Source organism: Leiobunum rupestre, chromosome 1, assembly GCF_980474605.1.
Source record: "Leiobunum rupestre chromosome 1, qqLeiRupe1.1.hap1, whole genome shotgun sequence".
NCBI classification, from domain to species: Eukaryota; Metazoa; Arthropoda; class Arachnida; order Opiliones; family Sclerosomatidae; genus Leiobunum; species Leiobunum rupestre.
Genome location: NC_143384.1, coordinates 28,107,527 through 28,132,798, shown reverse-complemented (window position 1 = coordinate 28,132,798; position 25,272 = coordinate 28,107,527). Strand labels below are relative to the sequence as shown.

At 32.8% G+C, this 25,272-nt stretch overlaps 2 protein-coding genes across 2 annotated transcripts; one reads left to right on the top strand and one right to left on the bottom strand.

Moving 5' to 3' along the window:
* Positions 1–1,385: 1,385 nt before the first annotated feature.
* Positions 1,386–4,136, top strand: LOC149962038 (E3 SUMO-protein ligase ZBED1-like). Its single transcript, XM_090164373.1, has 4 exons — positions 1,386–1,469; positions 1,537–1,738; positions 3,240–3,454; positions 3,951–4,136. The coding sequence occupies exons 1-4, from the start codon at positions 1,386–1,388 to the stop codon at positions 4,134–4,136; spliced, it is 687 nt and encodes a 228-aa protein (XP_090020499.1).
* Positions 4,137–24,288: 20,152 nt separating this feature from the next.
* On the bottom strand, positions 24,289–25,236 carry LOC149962037 (uncharacterized). Its single transcript, XM_090164372.1, has one exon. It carries the CDS (start codon positions 25,234–25,236, stop codon positions 24,289–24,291), a length of 948 nt encoding a protein of 315 aa, XP_090020498.1.
* Positions 25,237–25,272: the final 36 nt, after the last annotated feature.

Genomic DNA, 25,272 nt, shown 5'->3' with positions numbered 1-25,272 from the left:
CAAACTTTGGTTCATTTCAATAAACAGCGCAGTAATATCGAGGAGACATGATTGTTCGCGCCGAAGCCGGCATCGCAGTCGTTGGTGGAGTATTCAAAACGCACCTTTTAAATTATGTTAGTAAATGGTTTAGAATAATTTGTGGTTGTCCTAAAAAATGGAATATTTTTCCAACATACGTAATTTGCATGATGTAAGCTTAATACCTTCTTTCGCCCTTGTCTCATCGATATTACTGTGCTTTTTATTGAAATGAACAAATGTTTGCCACCTCGTGACTTCCATTAAGGTAACCAACTTTACTTCTGGAAATGAGAAATCATCTTTTAGCTTGCCCAACTTGTCATTTCTTCAAGTCGTGTTTCGTAGCAACGATATTTCTAAGCTTTCAATGACGCTCTAAAAGTTTCTCATTGACTATTTTCATTGGACACCTAGCGGTGAACAATTACATCTTCAAAAAACATGAGCAAAAATAAAACCCTGCATAATGTTTTCGTAGTGTTAATTGAAAATATTTTATTAATTTAAATTATGGTTATCAAAATTAAAGAGAAAGTATCAACTAGGAACAAATTTGTTTTAATTTATTGTTTATCGTTAGATAGTTTTACGCGCTGAGCCCGAAAATATAATAAGTTTAATAAGATGTTGTGTAACGTTCGCTTTCCCCCAAATCAGCCTACTCTCTACGTTATACTTTCTCGAGAAGCCTGCCACTCGCGTGCGATAGATGAGAAAAAGATGTCAGAGCAGCTTAAGGGGAATCCTAACACAATTATCATCAACGCATACTCATATTTTATGTTAAAATATAACGAATACCTTAATTATTTCAGATCAGACAAGTAGTCACAAAAATTCGATTATCCGTTCAACGCGAAAAACAGCTTTCTGAACTAAATATTTCATTCGGTTTGATCGACCTGAAAGTGATTCTCGACGTGAAAACACGTTGGAATTCGACTTATGCCATGCTGGACAGAGCTATATATTTGAAAAAGGTTGTCCATTCGTAATCGCCCCCAAACAAATTATGTTACGAATATAAATACTGATTATTTTCGTCAACCCTCTGCCCTCGTAATGAAGAGTAGCTATGGGAGAGTCACATACTTCTTAATTACGTACAGATTGTATGACCCCTTAAATATTTTTAAGTAAATAATAAACTTCATACAAAAGGTATACTTAGTAATATTTGTTGAAAATAGACATATGTAATATAATATATTGTTTTTTATGGGAATATTTCATTTACTTGTTGCCCATATATAAGCTATAATTTCCTTAAAATAATCGACAATTTGATCGATTTTTCAATAAAGTATTTGTTACGTAACATTTTATTTAATAGTTAAAGTATTTAGTCTTTAGAATCAATGATGGAGACGGAAAAAGATTTCAGAAAGATTGTCTTATCCGAAGTGGAATGGGACACCTTGAGTGGGCTCTTAAATCTTTTGAAGGTTGTTTAAGTCATTTTAGCTCCTTGAATATGAAAACGTCACTCTCCTGAAACTTTAATATTTTTAGGAATTTGACGTCGCCACAAAAATGTTTTCGTCAACTAGGTACCCTACCATTTCCAAGGTAATGCCAGCTTACCTGTGGCTCCTGGACAGGTTAGAAAAAGGGCCGTATGATTCGGCCTTAGAAGATGCCTGCTGTATTGCGAGGAATAAGTTGAAACAATATCAAGATGCGTCAAATATCGAAGCATTTTTCATAGCAATTGGTAGGAACATTTAACCTTTTCAGGGAAAGGGCCAAGCGTTCCAAAATATCGGCTTATTTGTGGTTTAAAAGTTTACCAAGTCCTTAATTTATATTTAAAAGAGGTACATTAAGCTATGAAAGGGTCTAAAAGCTCCATAATAGTTATTTCCGTTTCGGTGTCAATTTCAATACCTAACGTCAATAGACAGTTCCAGAAAACCCATTTCTAGTGGTTTATGCGAATGCCTGCAATGTTCTGGAGATTGGTACACGCCTAGAAATGGGTTTGCTAAAACTGTAATACTACGCGACCGCCGACCGCACAGCCCCCCCCCCCCCGGAGCCGCCCCTGCATGGTAACGCAAAGCGAAATCATTAGTCTTAAAATTATAAGAGTGCTTCGCAGTTGTTCAGAAGTGAAATGAACAAAACTTTGCATGATAATTAATAAATAAAACAGCCGCTCAATATTTAAGAAGTTTTTCGCCATATAAATTACTTTTTCATCGCCCATTCGCTCATATTTCTGATTAAAGCTTAAGACTTGGCGCTTCCCCTTTAATTATTCGTTCTTTTTACCAAGAGGTTTTTAGGTTTTACCTACACTAGGCAACTATTAGTTATTACGAAAGCGCGTCGAGCAAAAGGCGGGGTACGACGTAACACGAATTTCAAAATCATTGGCTCGAGGTTGGTCGCGAAAAGAATGTGTCGCCATGGTAACAAATAGGTGATCTTACTACGCAAAGATGGCTTATCAGAAACCTAATTTTAAAAACCTCAACGTAGCTCGCGAAGGCTGTGTGCATTAGCCTTTATACATTCCAAGCGCATACCTATGTAGTTTCCTGCCTTTGCTTGTTTTGAAACGCCATAATAGAATGACAGCGGTAGTCATACCTTTTTGTTCGAAACTTAATGCCTCGTAGGCTTGTTTAGCTGGTTGACTTTTAATCCGATGTACCATTTGTCGCTGGGAAATTTCATAAAGTGAAGGACAACGGGGTCGTTTATAAAGAACCCTTTACAAACCACCCGGCAAAACAACTGTTTTTGCCATTTTATACGCATTTTAATGACTGTAAACTGTAAAGTAGTTAAGTTTCTGAAACAATTTGAACGGGGCCTGAGGTTTCACAGTAAACAGATTTTTATATCACGGACAACCTTGCGAGAAATCAGCCAAAGATAGAAGGTTGCAATTTGTTTTATTTTGGTCAATAGAGATTAGACCAGGTCTCAGAGTACTTTGATTTTGAAATTACGGCGTTATGTATTGTTATCTTTTTCGAAAATATGCTGATTTAGAATGATTTTGACTAAATGGGTTTTTGGTAATCTATTTTTGGAACATGGCGTTGGGAAAGTAGTGTTTGAGAACTAATAATACAATATTAATTGAAATTCTATAGCCGTGGACCCTACATTGAAGGTAGACTTTCTACAAAATAATTATTCAAAAGCTACGGTCAAATCTTTCAAGGCCAAGATTTTGAACATTTTCAATACCTTTTATGAAGGCAAATCCGCTAAAGCTTCAAGTGCTCAAACTTCGACAGCTGAAACGTCAACAGCTCAAAATTCCAATACCCAACCTGTAGTCGTTGGCGACAGTCTCGACATCTATGCATTTTTCCCTAAGCGGCCGGCTCGGATAGTCTGTAGATCGGAGCTTTTAAGATTTTTAAAAGATGACATTCAACCACCCACAACTAACGTTTTACAATGGTGGAAGGTCAGTATAGAAACTAAGTACTAAATCTGACCAGGGCACCGAAAAATAACTTAGAAACGGGTCTAATGTAGAAGAGATCCGAAAATGAGATTGTTAGTGTCACACCTACACACAAAGCGCCAACCCCATTTTAGTTGCAGACTTATTACTTCGTTGCCGCCATTGTGGGCGGAAATTCTTTTATAAGAAAAAGCATGGGTGACGTGTTGTCACGTTATATATAAACTAAAGTTTAATGGGTCATTCCACGTCAAATCGACAAGTCATTCAACCATGGGTTTGCCGATTCTTATGAAATTTTAAAAACACACTAGGAACAAAAACATCAACAAGTATGACCTTTTCATTTATTTTAAAAGGCGTACTTTGTTAGTCTTTTTTTTACCCCCGCGTAATTTCGCGAGGGCTCCCGCGTAATTTCATAGTGTTTTATCTTCAAATTACAAACACGTAAAGTGATATTACGTATGTCGTACAATTAAATTCTATATTACAGGATAATGAAAAGCATTACCCATCAGTGGCCAAAATGGCTCGTGATTATTTAGCAATACCCGCGACTTCAGTTCCATCAGAACGTGTGTTTTCTGCGGGAGCAACCCTAATTACACCAACAAGAGGAAGCCTAAACGCAGAAACAATATCTGCTATGATGTGGAAAGACACATTGATGGAACATTGATGTAACATTGATATATTAAGAACCAAAATAAAACTGAATGCAAATTACTTATTATGGTGCTACCTCAATTTAAATTACCGTTCTATCGGCCTAACGCTTTACATAATTAAAAAAATAAAAATTCTGTACCTATGTAAAGACTTATTATTCTTATCTAGCCGTTAACCGATCGCATAGTCCTTATATTTTCACAAAAAAACGATTAACAGAAAATCATAATATTTATTAACGGCAGTGTAGTATAATATTAATAATATTTTAAAAAAATCTATAAGAAATATTATTGTTATAAATGGGTAAAACAATTAAATGTTCATAAATTTAAACGTTCTAATACCTATTGATAAAGTTAAAAAACCTTTGCTATAAGGTGTAAAGTTATGGTCTTAAAATATATATTTCAAAAAAATAACCTCCAAAACATTATCTTTTGTATATTAAAAGCAAAAATAACCGATGAAAATTAACCTTTTTTTCGGTTAATCACAATTAACCTCTCATTTTACTGTTGATTTTAACGGTTTGCCAAGCCCTAGCCACGTTACAGTCGCGAATGAAAGTCAGAAAAAAATGCGACGAAAGGGGCTTAGAGTTTTATTATGTAGATTGTTTTTGTTATCAGTAGCCATAGGAGCGTGCCGACCTTTGGTCAGGTCAGGCCAACTTATTGGTTTTACACCCTAAATCATCTCGCCCCTTATACTTACAATATTCAAAACTAATAAATTGTTAGTTACATGTTCAATTGTTAAGTATAACTTTAAATATTTTCACCTATTTTACTATAATATCACAGTTTTCCATTCTTATTATGATTTGCAATTTTTACTTTATTTACTGCCGAAAAGCGAAAAAATATATATCATTTCAAGGACCAGTCACAGATGGAACCACCAGCAATAAAATGCATTGTTCATTAGGGTATATTAGGTCCGACTAACAACGCGAGTGAGCTTAAAGTTTTGCTGGCCTGCTGACGTCCCATTCCATTGAATTGTGAATAAATCACATAAAACCAAGAATGCTTAAGGGTTCGAAGAATGTGGGGTAAAAGCGTTAACCTATAGTAGTGGTATCGCACTTGCATACATGTACTTCGTATCGACCGTTTATCTGCTTTTAAATTACACCACGTAATTATAGAAGGCGCTTCGCTACAGATAATGATTTGTGTTGAGACATCTGTCGTCCCATAAAAGTCAATTCCGAAAGTCAGTGGGGGAAAATTTGTATACTGCTATGAAGGGAAGAGTTACCTCTCTTACGTCATGAAGACATCTGTTCCGTCATTTCCCTTTACGTTTAAGAGAATGACGGTAAAACTACGAATCAGAAAACGCTATGAGGTAGGGGACAAGGGCGTCTTAAGGGTTTTGCTTAGGCCCTTTTTATGGCGTGATTTGACAGACAAAGGACGCCGCACAGCGCCTATGTATGTTGTACTTCTGACCATGGTGAACAATTGTCTTGCTGGGCACAACAAAATCTTGGCCACTAGGGCCCAGCAAAGATCGGCAATTTACAGTAGTAACATGTTTAAAATCCTATTTCTGCTCCGACGTATTCCCACTACACCCAACTTTTGAATTTTTTTAATCCGTCTGATAAAGATTAGCACTAACATCGTATTCCCATTAGTGTTCGAACGGGACCCTGACCCCGACTGTCGCAAACTAAGTCGGGGTTTTCCTTTTTTTCGGGGTTATGTTTTCGTAGTGTAACTTTAAATTTTCGCGCCGACGCAACCCGCTAAAATCCTAAAAATATAAAATAGATAGGTTCCTTCTCTCTCTTTTTTTTCGTGGGTGACAATAGAATGTTCCGAATGACCTTCGCCTGATGCCGCTGACGTTGTTCTCGCCTGACGCTTGACTCCGATTTGAGCAGAGGTGGGCAACATTGTGAGCGAATTCCGAAATGAACGCTCCGACATTTTTAATTGAGTAATCAAGTGAGCGAGTGCTCAATAAAGATGACGCTATTTACTCTTTCTTCAACTGAGCCAGCTCAGGTCGAGCGCCAAAAAGATATCTCAGTCACTGATCGTTCACGGCGCGTTGAGCGAGATTGGCTGATCGATGCGCTAGCATGATCACTTTTGAGCGCCCCGTCCTCTGGTGGCCAAATATCTCGTTCACTAGAAAGCGCTGCCGCAGAGCCGAGAAAGATCAACCCGAGCGATTGAATTCATTTTTAAAGGCTGACGGATCTCATTCACGGTGAGCGACCGGATCCTCTGTTCGATCACAACCGGTCGCTCGGTGGAGAGCCTATATTTCAAAATACTTCATTTTTTATCATCAGTTGTTATAAATAAATAAATCAGCTAGGCTAATACCCAAGGCACCACCTTAGGCCTAAGTCATCATGCGACTTTTGAAGCCCTTAATTCAGGTGGCCGGGTTACAATGCGTAGGAGGGTGGTGGCAAGCCCTGCATGCCACGAGATCGAGCCAACAGCTCCCTACACTAACTATTACCGTTAACCTAGACAAGTTTTTTATGGAAGGGGAAACCGAAGAACTCGGGGGAAAACCCCTTAACCCAGTGGGGAGAGAACTTGCAAACTCAACGCAGAAGGAGTTGTTCCGAGTTTTCACCCAGTGCCACAAGCTGGGATCGAACTCGGCTCCTCTTGCTGCGAGGCGAAAGTGCTAACCACTCCGCCACCCCACCTCTTCAGTGACGGGATGAATATTTTTCTTATCGATTTGTGTTATATTATTTAAATTAAAAGAGGTAAATATAAAATTAATTAATAAAAAACAAATGGATAAAAATAACAGCAAACCAAGAAAAGTACCTATTTATTTAGACTTTCATATATGTATGGGACTATGTTATTATGGAAATGTATCATTCGTCGAGATATGAAAACTCTTTCAGGTTCAATGTTACCACTGTTGGTAACAGGTGCATCAAAATCGGGGGGACTTGATTGCTGCAAACATTTTTCTCTCGATAATAATTAATCCTGGTTTTAAGTATCGTTTTATACTGGAAAAATAATTAGTTTTTATTCATTCCGCCTGATACGTCACATATCCCTTTAAGAAACTAAAACCGTATTTTATTGCCTACGGATGTAATCAGTGGCGTACAGAATGGATCTGACGCTTCTGGAAATAATGATTATAATATAATAACTTATTTTAAGGCGTTAACAATGATTAGAAGCCTTCAATATGTTTTTCAAAATCTAATATGTAGCAGGCTGCCCACAAAGTTGAAATGTCTGGTTTCAGCGTTTTTTATATCAGCCTTTATGGAGAGATAACCCAAAAGATTTGAAAGATGGCGTCAACGGTCACCGTCGAGCTGAGGATGTGGCGGACGACCACCCTCTGGGTAGTTAAAGTACAAACACCTCTTATTTTCCTTGGGGAAAAGGGGGATATAAGACCTTAAGCCGCGTTCACAAAGACCTTAAAAATGGTAAATAGCTTAAGTTGAAAGCGAAAGGTAGAAAACTTCTCAAGATGAAAGGGAAATCGGCGGTCAACCCGTATCTACTCCAGTTTGATATTTCGACCTTCGGCTTAAAATCACGTGCCAGTTTTGGCCAATAGAGAAGCGGCTATGACGTTGTGTCGCTCATGTGATACACAAACACCGGTTTTCTCGAGAGAGAGAGTGGAGTCCGAGGCCCGAGGGAATGAAAGACTTTGTTTACCTCTTGGTTTCGGTGCGCTATGGCTGCCACAAATAAAACTGTGTTAGCGCGAGTAAAGGAAGTCTTTGTGAACTGCTGACCTTGTGCAGAAGGAGAAAGAGAAAGGCTGAAGTCGGATCACCCCGCCGAAAGCGGAATGCTCTTCCCCCTTATACTTTAGAGTTATCCTCAACAAAATATCTTTGTGAACTTTTGGAACTATATACGATCCAATTAGGATATCAACTTAATTATGCTCCATAAAAATGCTACATTTAATTTTGCGAGGATAATTGGTTTTCACTGCAACTAAATGGTTTTTTTACATACAATCCCTAATGTATTTGTTTCTACTGAATATGAAATGACTGTTTTCGGGTTAATAATATGATGTACAAAATTTAGAATAATCTGATGTCTGAAATAGATATTTGCGGTTTTTAAAAGTATATGGATTGAGTTTTCCTTACAAATGACCTAATCGCCTTTACAGCATTATTTACTTTTTAATTTTGTATTATTACGCACACTTTTTATAAAGTGTTCATTGATGTTTTATAAGCGGTTAGTTGAGGTATTTTTAGTAGGCAGTTAATTATTTACTTTTCAGAATGCTAACAACGCTTTTTTTAACCGTTGATTGGCGAATTTTTAGCAATGCTTATACTGTAGGCTGCTGTTTTAAATTCTTCTTTTCTCTATGGTTATTGGTTAAAGTACCGAGCTATCAAACGTGAGTTTTGATCACAATCGAAAACATCGTGTGTTCCGTCTTCTTACATTAAGCTTGCTTATCATTTAAACCATTGCAATAATTTACACTGTTTTTAACCGTATGCTTTTAGAGTGTAAATAATTGTGAAACACGTAAATGATCGAAATGTAATCGTAAAAAATAATAGGTATAATAAAATGTATTTTTGAGTTTTCCACCGATTAACTCTCGCTTACATTTAGATCTTAACTATGTAGTTTCACTCGTCTTGGGAAAAAGTGTAAATCACATTTCGGAAGAACACGTTTATTAGTAATAATTTATTTTGATAAATATTTCTACCCTCTTGTCGCAAGTACTAGCAGGGCCGGCTCAAGAAATATTTTTCACCCGGGCAAGGGGGATTTTTGGCGCCCCTCTTATTTTGAGACTAAATAAATTATAAATTTACCGTTTTCCTAATAATAAATAATCCCTTTAATCCCTTTCTAAATACTTTGTGTAAACGTATTTAATACCTTCTTTATGGTACAGGGTCATTTTACATGGAGCTTGAAACACTAGGTAAGGTGGCAAGACTAGTATACCTTAAGTACATTAATTATAATGTCCATACTGAATAGTATCACGGTTAATATGTGAAATAAAAAAATTAAGTTTACGAAGAACCCGTGAGTTAAAGATAAAAATAATCCCTGGATATTTTTATTTTTAACTCACGGGTTGTTCTTAGTAAACTTAATTCTTTTATTCATTACATTAATTGCTTTAACAACTTAATTAAGAAACTTTTTACGGGTTTTTTTAAGGCCTACACTTATGAACTTTTTAAAAGCTGTCGCTTGCTTTTCTGCTTTTTACGGGTTTTTTTAAGGCCTATACTTATGAACTTTTTAAAAGCTGTCGCTTGCTTTTCTGCTTTTTACTGGTTTTTTTAAGGCCTATACTTATGGACTTTTTAAAAGCTGTCGCTTGCTTTTCTGCTTATTACTCATCTGTAACAATTTTAAAGTTTTGGGTTGCCTGTGTACTCATCGTAATCATTATCTTCTCTTCATAATCATTCTGTACTCATCGTAATCATCTGAACTCATTAATGATTACGTAATCGGTGTACAGGCAAATTCTTACTGGCTAGCCCCAAGCTACTACCCATGCTGGATTTGTCACCTGTCCGGACTTGGGGACGCTGGCGTAGGGAACTATGATGATAGGCATCCGGTGGTATGCCCCCTGTTGCTAGGTACACCGGGCTAAAAATTCTGACACACTTCTATTCTTGTAGTATCGCCCAACCACTTTTTCTTCTTAATATTATATACAATGGTTTATAATGAAAATACCAGGATAATGCTTCATCTGTCAGAACTATATGCACCGTAATTTTATGGTTTATTTGATATTGTAAAATATATAGTCGCAAAAAAACGTTCATCGACGATGTTGGACATTTTGGTTGGGAAAACGATTTGTATTTCTAATTAGCTAAAGATTTTTCAAATTATGTTATGCTTTCATTAAAATTTTTATAAACAAATCCAATTCTTGGTAAACCAAAAAGGCGCACAACTCAATTTCGGCGCCCCTCTCAAACCCGCGCCCTGGGCAGTTGCCCGGGTTGCCCGGCCCTTGAGCCGACCCTGAGTACTAGAGGTCGGGGATGGTTAACTTTTATTCAATAGATAAAGCTCTCAAAATTATTCGTAAAACGTTTTGATCAAGTAATTCATATTTCGGTATTATCCGATTAATTGTTTGATAAATTTGTAAAATTAATCGGGAAAACGACGCTTTTTTCGATAAAAAGCTCAAATTATACGAATAATACATATTTTTTAATCATTTTCCGAAATATTAACCGGTAAATTTCTTTGTTTACACTTTTTTCCCAAAAAAAATCAATTTAATCATGGATAATGATTAACCGTTACCGACCTCTAGCAAGTACATTAGTTAGAACGCGATAGATTAAGCCCTCCTGGGTAGAAGATAACTAAATTTGAACATGTAAATCCAAGATGGCCGCCAAGATGGCTGCCAAAAATAACCCCCCCAAAACAACCCCAAATTTTTTTCCAAAAACCAGTTTTTGACATTGGAAAAAGTCAACAAAAAAATTGTAGAAGATAACTAAATTTGAACATGTAAATCCAAGATGGCCGCCAAGATGGCTGCCAAAAATAACCCCCCAAAACAACCCCGAAATTTTTTCCAAAAAACAGTTTTTGACATTGGAAAAAGTCAACAAAAAAATTGTAGAAGATAACTAAATTTGAACATGTAAATCCAAGATGGCCGCCAAGATGGCTGCCAAAAATACCCCCCCCCCCAAAACAACCCCAAATTTTTTTTCCAAAAACCAGTTTTTAACATTGGAAAAAGTCAACAAAAAAATTGTAGAAGATAACTAAATTTGAACATGTAAATCCAAGATGGCCGCCAAGATGGCTGCCAAAAATAACCCCCCCAAAACAACCCCAATTTTTTTTCCAAAAACCAGTTTTTGACATTGGAAAAAGTCAACAAAAAAATTGTAGAAGATAACTAAATTTGAACATGTAAATCCAAGGTGGCCGCCAAGATGGCTGCCAAAAATAACCCCCCCAAAACAACCCCAAATTTTTTTCCAAAAACCAGTTTTTGACATTGGAAAAAGTCAACAAAAAAATTGTAGAAGATAACTAAATTTGAACATGTAAATCCAAGATGGCCGCCAAGATGGCCGCCAAAAATAACCTCCCCCAAAACAACCCCAAAATTGTTTCCAAAAACCAGTTTTTGACATTGGAAAAAGTCAACAAAAAAATTGTAGAAGATAACTAAATTTGAACATGTAAATCCAAGATGGCCGCCAAGATGGCCGCCAAAAATAACCCCCCCCCCGAAAACAACCCCAAATTTTTTTCCAAAAACCAGTTTTTAACATTGGAAAAAGTCAACAAAAAAATTGTAGAAGATAACTAAATTTGAACATGTATATCCAAGATGGCCGCCAAGATGGCTGCCAAAAATAACCCCCCCCAAAACAACCCCAAATGTTTTTCCAAAAACCAGTTTTTGACATTGGAAAAAGTCAACAAAATATTTTTGTTTTCAATCTCAAATTTCACCTTGAAGATGGTCTTTGACCTCGACGCTTGACCCCTGACTACCACCCCTAAGCTTCGGTCTATCACCCCAACAAGTTTGGACACGATCGGACAAGCTCGGCCCGAGATATCGGTGGTAATATGTGACCCCCCGATTACTACGTTAATTAACTTTTGATATTGTTTTTTTATTTTTTTCGTTTTTTAGCCGTTTAAAATGCTAATTAGTTAATTACGAGATGGGGAAACGAATTCGCGACCTTCGTTTTATAGCCTTGACAAGTTTGTCTGTCACGTGCTATCTAACTTACCCCTGTCGAAATAAAATACATATTTTAAAACACAACAAATTCCAATAGGCCTGATTCGTTTTACCCCTGTTGAAATGAAACTTTATTTACTTTTTAGAAATAAATAAATAAACAATCAATACACATTTTAAAACAAATTACAATGGTGCTGGTCAATATCCGCCCGAGATATAGCCCCTTATGTATAACCCCGGTCAAAATAAAATACAATTTATTTACTTTTGAAGATACAAAGTTTTTACATTTGTAATACAAAGGTGTAATTTTATCAGGGAAATTGGTTTTCAATAGTACACTAATACATTCAATAATATAATCAAATAAAAACTCCGAAAAACAATTATTTTAAAATAAACATTTTAAAACATTATAATGAACTTAATAGGGCGATATCTGCCAGAGATATAGTCACTAATGTATTATGAAAAAATTCAATTTATTTACTTTTTAAGCAATTCAAAAGTATAATGTTATCCACCTACAATAAAACGTATTACTTTACCAATATAAAAATAATTCTTACATTTTTCAAGATACAATGTTGTTTTTACCTCTCCGAGGGGACAAAGTCCCCTAGGAGGGGTTATACAACGACCGTGTCTGTCTGTGGGTGGGTCTGTGGGTCTGTCAGGCCTGCGAACGCGTTCGCATTTTCGGTGCAAAGTGTAATCATTGCGTACGCAGTTTCTCGAGATCTCTGCGTTCGCAGTTGCTAGTAATTAAGGAACAAAGTCGAAAATCCGTGTTTGCAAAACCACCGTGGGACGGTCAGCGTTAACGGATTAATTTGCAGTCGGGGTTGGTTTGGTGGTTTTTTTTTCGTCAACGCTCGCCGTCACGACAGGTTTAATTCAGTAGTTTGGATATTTCGCTATTGTAATGTTTATGTGTAGGGTGGTAATGTTGTGTTATTGTTCTGACGTTTGTGGGTGTTGAGTTTGTGGTGTGTATGTACGGGTGGTATCTCTCCAACTCTTTCTTATTGACTTTTGGGACGGACCGAGTGCTGAGTGTAATGCTACCTCTCAACATCCAATGGCAGGGTTTCCACCAATTGTTCACGGTATTCGTCTTAGTATCAATTTGCGATCGCATCGGGCGGGTTTCGAACCCGAGACCGCCTGTTTGACAGGCGGACGTTCTACCACAGAACCACCGACACTTATTACGTTTCATTGAAAATTAGACCTTCAGCTTTATCAAAAGCGTATTTAATAGAGCATGAAATTTTGGTTTAATTGAAATAGAGCAAGATTTCGTGGAAGATTTAAATTATTGCATCGAAGAAATTCTAATTTTGCGATTTCTCATTTGATTAAAAACAAATGCGTCACCCAGGTTTCGAACCCGGGCCGTTCAGTTAGGCAGTCGAGCGCTCTACCACAGAACCAACGATAACTTCAAGCTATACTGCAAATAAGACACTCATTGTAAGCATAATAGTTAACAAAGTCTTGAATTTTTTTACGAATGAAATTGTGAAGGCCTAATGTGGTTTTTTTACGAAAAAATTATAAAGACTTAATCTTGTTTAATATAATAAGTTGCTTTATTTCAATTTGGTACTTTTGTTTAGTGTTTTTTAATGAATGGAGTTAAAGATTTTTTTCTTCTATTATTTGACGTTTTATTTTTGCGGTTGTATATTTGTTTTATCTTTTATTCTTTTAAAATTATTTACTTCTTCCGCAAAATGGTTCATTTTTTGGAGGAACCTTTTTACTTATTTTTTGTGTATTAATGTTTTGAGAACCTTTACGTTTGGGAAAGGATAATTTTTGACGGAACCTTCAAAGTGTATACGTCGCATTTTCAAAAAATTTAATGGTCAAATCTTGTTTTAGCGCAGTCAGCAGATAAGATAAAGGGTAGAACCCGTTAGTTTTTTGTAATTTATTTAGTTTTTTCAGTCGTATATTCTTATCTATTAGGTTTAGCGTATTGGTTTTCAAGCTTAATAATTCATTTATTAACAACATATCGAGTTGGTCTGGTTTTCAACTCGGTCGTAATTTTAAACGTTTTCTCGGCTGATTAAGATGTTTAATGCAGTTCATCAATTGGGTTCGTTTGTGTTTATTTATAAAGAACCCTAACTATTCCCTCTACGGTCATTTATTGATATACGTTTAGTCAAGTGGCTTTCTGTGCTTTGTGAATGGCAAGTTTTTCGCTTCTTGTTAATAAGTTTTTTGGTGGTGTGGATATTTGGATATCTACGATTCCTAATGCAGTCATTGATATCCTGGGTGTGCGAGTCATTATATGATATTGGAAATTGGACGGTTTTGGTCTTTTTCATGCGGTATGTGTCACAACGTCAACAGGATGGTTCCGACAGTCTACGAGTCGTCCACTACCAGATATCTACGGTATCTTGATCGGGCGAACGTTGAAATAAAATGAGCGTTAACTATGCGGCAAGTATTTCGTAAGCGACAAAAATACAAATACCCTCTGTAGATATTTCTTTTATTAAAATTGGCTTCGTATTATATTTAACTAATAAAATTATTCTGTAAATAGGGTTAAATTCAATTGTGCGTTGTTCTAGTTCGTCTAACTCACTGTTGTAACTACTTAATTTATAATATTCTGAACAAATTAATCTCGGTTGTTCCATTTCAATTATTTTAATTCAAATTAAAATTTTATACCGGGCGGGATTGAACCGGGATTACGTTATTAGTAAATAACTCTGAATTGGGGAGATATAACTTAGAGGGTCATCTCGAGAAATTAATACCACTAGGGACAATGCTTCCGAGGAGAGGTATATTTTGGCTTGCCAACTTGTTATTGATACTTTTGCTAGTGTTCGCAAATGTTTATTCATTATCCACAAATTTTCCGATTTCTTTTAAAAAAGAATGGGAAAAAGAATATAATTTTAACTTATTTAACTATGTTTTTACGCAACCATGCATTTATTTGAATAAAAGCGGTATTTATTTAAGTAATTGTTTGTTTTTATTTAAATAATAGGATTATTCACTTTCAATTATTTAAACATTTTGCAATTTTTATTAAACTATTGGTTATTTAAATAAATATTGAAATATAGCCGAGCTTATTTTATTCATGGATAAATATTAATCGACTGCCGAGCACTAACTTTTGCAACTCGAAAGACTATAATTTTATCCAAATGGATGTCTGGTTAATTTTTAATAGTAAAATAATATATTCTAAAGTTGGAAAAACATTTTTAAGTTACGTAATCAATAAAAATTCCAAAACCCATTTATTAAAAATAAATAAAAAATAATTAACTTTTTTAAATCAAAAATAGCAACATTGTGAATACACGTAGATAGAATTTTCTCTGACTATACACAGTAAATGAACGGGTATTTATTGGTGGCTAAATTTAAACAAAATTAAGTTTAATAATTTTAATTATTTTCAAAATTAAACATTACTTACTTTGATTGATAATTTTAACTTTCTGTTGAACAGCGTTACCAGAAGCACGCTCTATGAAATTCTGCCGGATTGCGAGCGATATCTTTAAATTCATAAATAAAAACTACCTCTAGGATAGAACTCGTTCAACATTCTATTGCATTAGCCTTGTAGAAGTAATTTGATACCCACCCCTTAATTATTTTCACGTGTAGAGTTTATCCACTCATTATAACCTTATAAAACTAGTTTGGATTTTTCAACAATTTTCTAACAAACGATAAAATTATAAACGCCGATCCCGTTTCACAAGGAAACATTCAACAGAGCCAGTGAGAAGAAAAAACTGGTTTTTACAAACAAATGCTAGATATTAATAAAATATCAATTTATAAATACTCTAATTTGAAAAAAATTGTAAATAAAAACGAATTGTTTTAAAAACAAAGCTTATTAACAATTTACTTTTTGAAGAAACAATTGTTTATAATACTTAACAACTATTAGTAATAATAATAAAAATAATACTTCTTTTGCAAAAGACTAAATGTATTGGCTACCAGGATATTTCAATAAATTAAATTAAATTATTAAAAACGTAAAAATAAATAAAAAACAGTATCATTTTTGTGTTTTTATATTGTAAGCGTAGTTTCGATAAATCAATTATCTGTAAAAGCTTTAATTATAAATTAAGATAAAAAATATAAGAATCATTATTAAAAATAGCAAGATTTCACTAGAATAAAGTGAATTTTATATTAATAAATAATAAGTGTAACCTTGTACACTATCGAATGTTAATTATAAAAACATAATTAACTTTTCATTATTAATTCTGTTTAATTTAAAAGGTGCGTCTGATTTGATTTGTTTGTATTTAAAATTTAAATATTCCGATTTTTATGTTTGCAAAGCAAATTTTGCCAAATAAAATTAAAAAAATACTGGTAGAGATAAAAATATTAAATTACAATTGATAAAAAAGTAAATCAAATCTTATAAAGAATCTGGAGACTTAAGTTGATTGAAGAGTAGGTTGGTTTCTTCGTAATACACATCAGACAGGTGGTTCGAAAATTTCTACAGATGGTGGTAGGATAATAATAGAGCTAATACGAGATTAGTAAAATATCAGTTTGAATTTTCTGAAATTACATGTAAAGCCTGCAAATAAATTGACAACAAATATAAATCTAAAAGTAAATTAAACTTTTAATCAGGTAAGAGAATATCGTATGGTACTAGACTTTACGTACGTCTTTTCACTTGTTATTATCTGTAACTTTTAGGTATATTAAGTACTATAAGCGTATTAAAACTTAATTTCATGTATTTGTCTGCGTGAAAAATTTGCATTCGTGAACTTTTACTCTTCGTGTATTGAATAAACGTAACAAATTAAGAATAAATCGTTCTTATCTTATTTTAGTCTGTTTATTTTATTTGTACATTTTCCGGTTCAATAGGCTACAACAAGTTTTGAAGATGACATATGGGGTATAAGATATTTGAACCGTGTTGTATTTAATAACATTTTTTTGATAATTTAACCGCTAGAATTAATTATGGATTCATCTTTTACCTGATTAATGTTTTATTGCATTTATCAGAATTAAGTTAACATAACATGAAATATTTGACTTGATTTCATATTGTCTCGGATATATTTTAGAATAAAATGTTTTAATTTTTATTAATTTTGTGTAAAACATTTGAAGTTACACTTTCTGTTAAAATTAAAGTGAACCTATATTTAGCTCCCGTCTTTTAATGTAAAAAGCCTATATAAATATAATTAATCTTAATTGTTTTTAAATTTAATTATAAAAGGAAAAAAAATGTCAATAAAAACGGTTTTTAATTTTGTATTTTTTATATTGTTTCGCGGGGTTTCTATACATCCTTAATTATAATACAATATTTTCGTAAATACCTATTCCTCTTTGAATATAAAAAAGTTGTTTCCAAAATAATTTTGCTCAGTTTTTAAAAAAAATATAAAATTATAACTGTATACTTGTATCTAAAATACCGAGCGTTAATTATAGTAGAAATTTTTATATTCCAATATTTATAATACGTATAGATTTATACATGCATTGAAAATCCAATTAAAAATCTAAGAATTTTCTGATTTAAAATTTATTCAGAACTTAAAAAATAGAATGTAAATCATTCGGGAAAAAAAACGAATATTAAACCTAACCACGTTTAAATTTTAAACTATACATACAATTTCCGTGAAGATATTTTTGACAGGAGATTAATAGAGCGGAGTCTGTAAGGTTTTTTTCACAATATGCATCCCTTTTTATAATGAATAGATATCCCGAGGGGTTCTGGATTTAACAAGTGGGTTCTATAATACTATGTAAATAACGGGAAAAACTCCGTCTGTATTGATAGAGTTTAAAGTACAGGTTTGTTATATTTAATTTTTTTAAATTATGTTTACTATTAAATCTAGAAGTGACATACAACAAGGTATCATTTTGATCAGTGTTTACCTTATGGTTAATTTAAATTATTTGAGTAAACTCAATTTAAAACTTTATTTTTAGCTTTATTTTTTACCAAACATAATACGCACCAAATAATAAAAAAAGCAATTATCTAATTTAAAAAAATATATAATATAAGAAAGGAGAAACACGAGAGTTTTGTTTTATATTTTATATTTTTGGGAGGTTGAACGTGTAATTTATGTAGGTAAAGTAACATCTTCCAAGTACGAGGGAAAATTTCAAGGTGATTGCCCTTAAATGCAGCAACTTGTCTCGATTTTCATAATAACAAATGTTTATTCTAATTAACAGATTCGCTAAATGATATTCAAAAATAGTACGAATGAAATATGTCAACCAACCTCCTTTACATTGTATTAACCCGTTTTTTTCCTTTATATAACTACTTAAGATTCCCTATGATAGAAAAACAACATAAAAATTAATTATTTACAGAGTAAAAACAACCAGCAACGTATTTAAATAAATTTGTAATTGAAATTTTAAAAAACTAAGTGTATAAACCATCAAATCGCGGAAATTGTTTATTAATTGAAATTTGCAGAAGCGCTCCCGAATAACAAAAAAATTAAGAAGCGTTGGAAGAATGATGAGCCACTGATGCACAATTATTAAAACACATTTTGTAGTTTGCCATCTGTTACTGATTAGATTATAATTATTTTTTAGCGATAGTTATAGATGTACAAACCTTAGAATTGGCGACACAGATAATGGAGTTCAATATATTCAGAACTTAATTTGAAGAAAACCGTAGCAGTGGTTGTTGATTTTAAAAGTGTTTCTCAAAAATAGCAAAAAGTAATTAAACTGTTACATAAAAAATATTGCTTTTAGTTTTTAGTGATTAATATATACACACATAATAAAAAACAAATTTATTTAGTTATTAATATATACACACATAATAAAACAAATTTATTTAGTGATTAATTTTTTGAATTGTAATTCATTTTCCTACACAGTACCTGTTTATTTATTAGTTCGGCTTTAAAATACAAACTGTCTGATTATTATAAGACAAGAAGATTTACACTTAGTATTTACTAGAAAATCATGTGTTGATGTATTATGCAGTAACCGTATGATTAAATCTTATAAGAATTAATCTCGTTGTCGTGATGTTTAGGGTTATTTAAAACTTTAAATACTTGAATTCGTAAAATATTTCGAATTTAACAACAAAAATAAGTACCAGTTACCGGGGAGAAGTGTATATGAATCACATAAGCGCATTCTAGCCTTGGGCGGTACTATTAAGGGATAGGTAATTGACTTCTAGTCGTTTTACCTGTGAGTAAAAAGTGATGAAAATGGAGCCAATCAAGCCTATGATAATATTGTGAGGTTAGTGGGTTGACAATTCTGTCAACCTTGGTATTAGGAGATTATTAATGTATTTGCCATATACACTCTATAGCGTTAAGGTTTTAAAATTTATTTAAAAATGGTGTTCTATGTAATATATTTCTAGGTCAAAAAGCTTTATTAGATAAATGGCCAAAGTTTAAAGATAACATTTTAAAAAATTTTAAAATATAAAATTTATCATAACATATTTCACATACTATAAAAAACATCGTGGCGCGTAGATAGTTTTTAAAAGATGTAATAATTATTTTTCGTGTTATTTTATGAAAATTATAGTAAAATATCGCATTAAGAAACATTTTCATAGAAGAAGTTTTTAATGGAATATGCAATTGTCATTATAAAAGTAGTAATTTATAAATTTGATATTATAGATGTAAGAAGTAGATGTAACATAAAAAAACCAAAGGGAAAAGCTACGCTGGGCTTCCGTTTTGTCATGTAAACATTTGTAAACAACTTACAAATGAAAGGTTAAACATAAAATAACATGAGAAAAGGACTACATTTTATTATATGACCAGGTAAATCAGTCCGATTTCTTATAAAAAAATCTTGCATCGTTTTACAAACTAGCGCGTATAAATGTATTCCTTTGTGCGATAAATTCAATATTATCATTGTTATTAAGAAAATTATGTCAAATTCATATAAATGGTTAAATTTGAATACATTTCGGCTAATTCAAATAAAATTGGGTAAGTCCTTATAATATTAGATTAATTGAAATAATTATGCTTGAATTCATAATCAATTGAAAACTTTCAAATACATTTTGGTATCTTGGTTAATTGAAATAAATTATTTTAGTTGAAACGACATTGTCTACATTCATATAAATTTGAAGAAATTCAAATGATATTTTTTATTTGAATAATATTTGGTAAATTCCAATGATATTGTGCAATTAATATCATTTTGTTTACAGTCTATTAGTTTTGACTAAGTTCAATTTACAAGGTGTAAATTCATTTACCACTGGGTACATAGGAAAAATGTGGGAAAGATTATATATTATCTGGTTAAAATAAATATTGGATAAATTTGTGTTATATTTTTGTAAATAAATGAGTACTTGCAACTAACAAAATGACAAAATTGTTGTAGAATAATTACGGATTTTATCGGAACATGATATATTTTGCAACGTTTTTGTGTCAAGTGTTTTGAAACCAGTTTGGTATAATTTACCACTAGGTCGAAAATAGGTAGCTGTTTTAAATTACCCTATAATATTACACATCTCTGTAAAACTTTGGCATCAAGTGACACTAGTGACCCAAACATAAACGTTTTCTTGACTTTTTATTATTGTCCAGCATTCTTCAACAAATATTTTCCGGTATTATTAGTTGAAAATAATCCAGTTTTTTTACAAAATCTGTGGAATATTTTATTAATACGTGCTCCACATTTTTAATGATTTAAAAAAAATTTGTGTGGAAATATAAATTTAGATTGAGGTTGATCAATTGTTAATAAAAACTTTTGCGTTAGTGACTTGTTATCACTAAATGATTGATTAAAACAATACCAACTGTGCTTCCCTGTATGGTGTTTTTAGCATTTCGATAAAAGATCTGAATTCCACGACGAGTATGGTTAATATATAGGCCATTATTCAACTCTGAAAATTCGTTTTTAACGAACGGCATTATTTTTTATATAGAACAATAAAAACAAATAGTATTAACCGGCTGCTTTTTAAACGAAATACCAACAAATACCTAGCGTTATATTTTGACCAACGTTTGAACAGCTCTAAAACCCAAAATGGGCGTAAGACAAAAACTTCGCAACCAGGTTTTAAATAGTAAATTATCAAATTGTGTACAGGAACTGTACCGAGTGTCTATATTTTACTTAAAGGAATACGGCATATAATTGTAAGTTGTTCAAAACTTAATTAAATTTTTTTTCTATCAAGCAAGGATAATTTCAGAAACAAAAGAAGGGCATTAGAAGACTCACGAATCGAGCCGAATCGTAACGTTTAAGGGTAAAATTAGTTCACATTGTTCGTGAGTCGGTAATTTAGTATGTTCAATTGCTTTTTAGGTCTTCAACTTTTTGTAATGGCCCGAAATTGTGGGATCCTAAACATTTCAACCTTGGCAGTAGTTTGAAGAACGTTTATAGTTTTAGAAAATGACGTCTTATCGGAGACGCTTCCTATCATTATATCGATTAACACAATTTTATGGGATTTTAATCAAAATATAAAAAAACAATATTTGAATTGTTCTAATATTATTGGAATTCACACAATATTATTCGAATTTACAAATAAAAATTCAAATAACCCAATATAATTGGAATCTAATAAAAATATAAATATAATCAACGTTTTATTTACTTATCTTTATATCAATTGACACAATACTATTGGAATTTACTCAAAAATGTTTAAATGTTAACTAGAATATTTGAATCGACCTAGTATTATTTGAATTTATTCAATATTAATCAAATATACAAAATATTTTTATATTTAGCCAAGATACAAGAATTTACCTAAATGTATTCGAAATTTCCCAATTTAATACGAATTCAAGTAAAAAATATTTAAGTTAATTCAATAATATAAGAAGTTACCCAAAATTATTTTAATTTGCCCAAATGTATTCAAATTTACTCGTTTAATATGAATTTGACATAATTTTTAATAACAATGATAATATCGAATTTATCACAAAAAGAGATACATTAATATGCGCTTATTTGCAAAACGAAACAAGATTTCTTTCCAAATAAATAGGATTTTTTTACTCGGTCAGATAATTAAACATTGTTTATTTTCCCATGTTATTTTACGTTGAACTTTTCTTTTTAAGTTGTCAGAAGCATTTTTTGGTTTCCATAACAAAACGGAAGCGTAGCGTAATTTTCCCTTTATTCCCCAACTTTGAAGAAAATCAATGAGAACCACCTCGGGTTGTCTCGTTGTATGTGAAAAAATATTATTTACAAAAATATTATTAAACTGGGACTAAAAGCAATAGATTTTTAATAAAACCAGTAAAACCTGGAAGATTTAGAAAATAGTCTATATTCCAAACATTATTTAAAATAAACAAAGTTGTGTTAGTGTTAAAGTAGTTGTAATAACTAAAAAATGATTTCACGTGGAATAACAATAATCACATTTGCACCAACATAACCTATAATATCAAATTGATAGTTTTATATTGATAATTGCATATTCCATTAAAAACTCACTCTATTAAAATGTTTCTTAATGCGATATTTTATTATAATTTTCATTAAATAACACTAAAAATAATTATATCATCTTTCAAAGATTTCAACTCTATGTAATATATAGTATGTCAAATCTGTTATAATAAAGTTTATATTTTTAAATTAAATAAAATATTTAAACTTTGACCATTTATCTAAGGGTGTTTTTTGACTTAGAAACATTTTACCTAGGTCACCATTTTTAATAAAATTTAAAGTCTTAATAATAAACAGCTACTGTATAAGAAAAAATGTGTTACAATGCAAAAAATAGTATCCCGAAACCACAAGAAATTTTTTAAATGTTTGCGTAATATTAGAAACGTTTGCCCCCAAGATAGATACAATATTTTATTTTTTTGCTTAAAATGTAGATGTTTCATTTCTTAATATTTTATATTTTTTTTTTAAAATTTCGTGACGAAGATTTTGCGGTTTGATAAAATCTCATTACGAGATTAGCGGAGGTAAAATATTATTTAAAGGTTTTATTGCATTGTTTTGGATATTTTTTCTTTATAATAAATATCATGAAAAATGTATATTTAATTTTTAAATACAATACAAAACTTATTTTATAGAAATTTAAAAATGCAGTCGATACATTTAAGCGATCATACAAATTACTAAGAGAACAATTTAACTACCCGAAACACCTTTATTTTGTCTGATTTATAATATATTTTAAATCAATCGATTTTATGACTTTTTTTACTGTCTGATAAGTTTTGCATTCTGTGAGGTTAATATGTTAATTTTTGGGTTTTAGTTCTTTAACAATTAATCTAGTTTACATCTAAAAACACTAACTTATACCGTCAATGTGTTGCTTATTTGAATAAAATTGATAATAGAATTTTTTTGCAAAACTTTATTTTTAACATAAAACTCAAAAATGAATAATACAATGTTATAAAATAATTTTCAACTCTGAACCTGAAATTAAATAAGTTTGTAAAAAATTGTTATAATTTGTTTTTAAATTATCTTACATCCTTCTAGCTATCACACTCTTAAATAAAAACTCTGATTTAAAATTTAAAACTTTATTAATATTTTACAACATTTTTTGTTGACACAAAGGAACTATCGTTAATAACATTTAACACGCTATCAATAAAAACCACTAAATCGCCTTTAAGAACCCAGTTTTTGGGGCTCCTTCCAAAAGCATTTCGTGAGAATTATGCTCTTTATGAAAATATATCATTCTTTGTGCAATCAAATCCATTTCAAGTTTTCGATTCAGTTTTTTCAATTCTTTATTTATATGTTTAATCAGTTCATAGTCCTTAAACGGTTCCTTATTTTCTTTATAAGTCATTATTCGCCAACAAAAATCAAAGCGAAACTAGTTTGTATAGAAAGCGATGTGGTTTGTTTTTTCTAACAGACCTGTTACAGCGAGAACGCGAAATTAAATATAAAACTGAATTTATCTAAAAAAGGGGTGAAACAACCGGGAAGGGTTCGTACAATTAGTAGCCGCGATTGATTTCTACAATAAACGATCGAAAATAGTTGGTTACAATGGGCGGAGACAGGCACCAAATTAAATAACATTCTACTCTCCTTCACAATAAAAATGCAACTGACTCTTTATTTAATTTCAAAATAAAATCGTTCGCGGTTTACATGGCGCGCGTTATTTTTTCCTTGCAGCTCGCGTCCCATATTTTATGTGAATTCGCGCGCTCAATTTCGAATATACAAACGCGTAAAGGGTAATTATTTGAATTAGTAAAATAACAAAAATTATATATGTTGAAATGAGATGTGATTTAACATTCTCCCCGCGATTGAACTATTTTTTTTGTTGAATAATTTTAAAAAGGTCCATGTTAAAGTTCTAAATGGTAGAGAAGCTGGATCGGTCTGCGTAGCTTAGTTCTGTCCGGTAATCTCACCATGCAAGATCTGATATGTCCGTCGCGACCTTTAAAAGTCTCGTCTATGATGCCTAGTTTCCAGCTGAGGCGTGGCATTTTCTCTTCTCCGATGAGCACGAGGTCTCCGGCTTGAAGAGGGGTTGTAGATTGGTTTGCGGTTCGATGGTGAGCGGACCTGAGTTGTAGGAGATACTCAGACCTCCAACGTTTCCAGAAACTCTCGATGAGGGTTTGGCGGTACTTCAACCGGCGAGTGAGTTTCACTTGGTTGACGGGAAGATTTATGAGCTTGGGGTAGGTTCTAGACGGTAAACTGGCTGTTCGGTCCCCGATGAGAAAGTGATTTGAAGTTAATGGCGCTGGCTCGTTGGGATCCTCGGAGACGAAGGTGATTGGACGCGAGTTGATCGCCGCTTCTGCTTCCGCGAGTATAGTGGAAATTTCTTCGAAAGAGAGTTTGGCGGTTCCGATTGTTTTGCGAAGAGCGTTTTTAACGGAGCCCACTAGTCGCTCCCAAAAGCCACCCCACCAGGCGGCGCGATCCGCGATGTAAGTCCAAGAGATTTGGAGGTTTCCAAAATAACGCCTGACTTCTGGGCTATCTACGTTTTGCAAAAGTTCACTGAGGTCGGTTTTGGCGCGTTTGAAAGTTTTTGCGTTGTCGGAATAGATGCGTTTGACCATACCGCGACGACTTATAAATCTCCGAAGTGCAAGGAGAAATTTGTCTGTCGACTGGTCTGAGACCAGCTCAAGATGAACTGCTCTCGTGACAGCACACGTGAATAAAGCAACGTAACTTTTGCTTCCGTCTCTCGCGTAGAGAGGTCCTGCAAAATCAAATCCGTAGCTTTCGAAAACTGGGGTTTGGGTTGTCCGGAACTCTGGGAGGGGTGCCATCACCGCGTCCGAAGGTTTGGCACGAAAATATTTGCA

Coding starts and splice junctions, on each gene's coding strand:
- LOC149962038 (XM_090164373.1), top strand. CDS start 1,386: ATGGAGACGGAAAAAGATTTCAGAAAGATTGTCTTATCCGAAGTGGAA. Junction 1,739..3,239: donor AGCATTTTTCATAGCAATTG/GTAGGAACATTT, acceptor CCTTTTATGAAG/GCAAATCCGCTAAAGCTTCA. Junction 3,455..3,950: donor ACGTTTTACAATGGTGGAAG/GTCAGTATAGAA, acceptor TCTATATTACAG/GATAATGAAAAGCATTACCC.
- LOC149962037 (XM_090164372.1), bottom strand. CDS start 25,236: ATGGCACCCCTCCCAGAGTTCCGGACAACCCAAACCCCAGTTTTCGAA.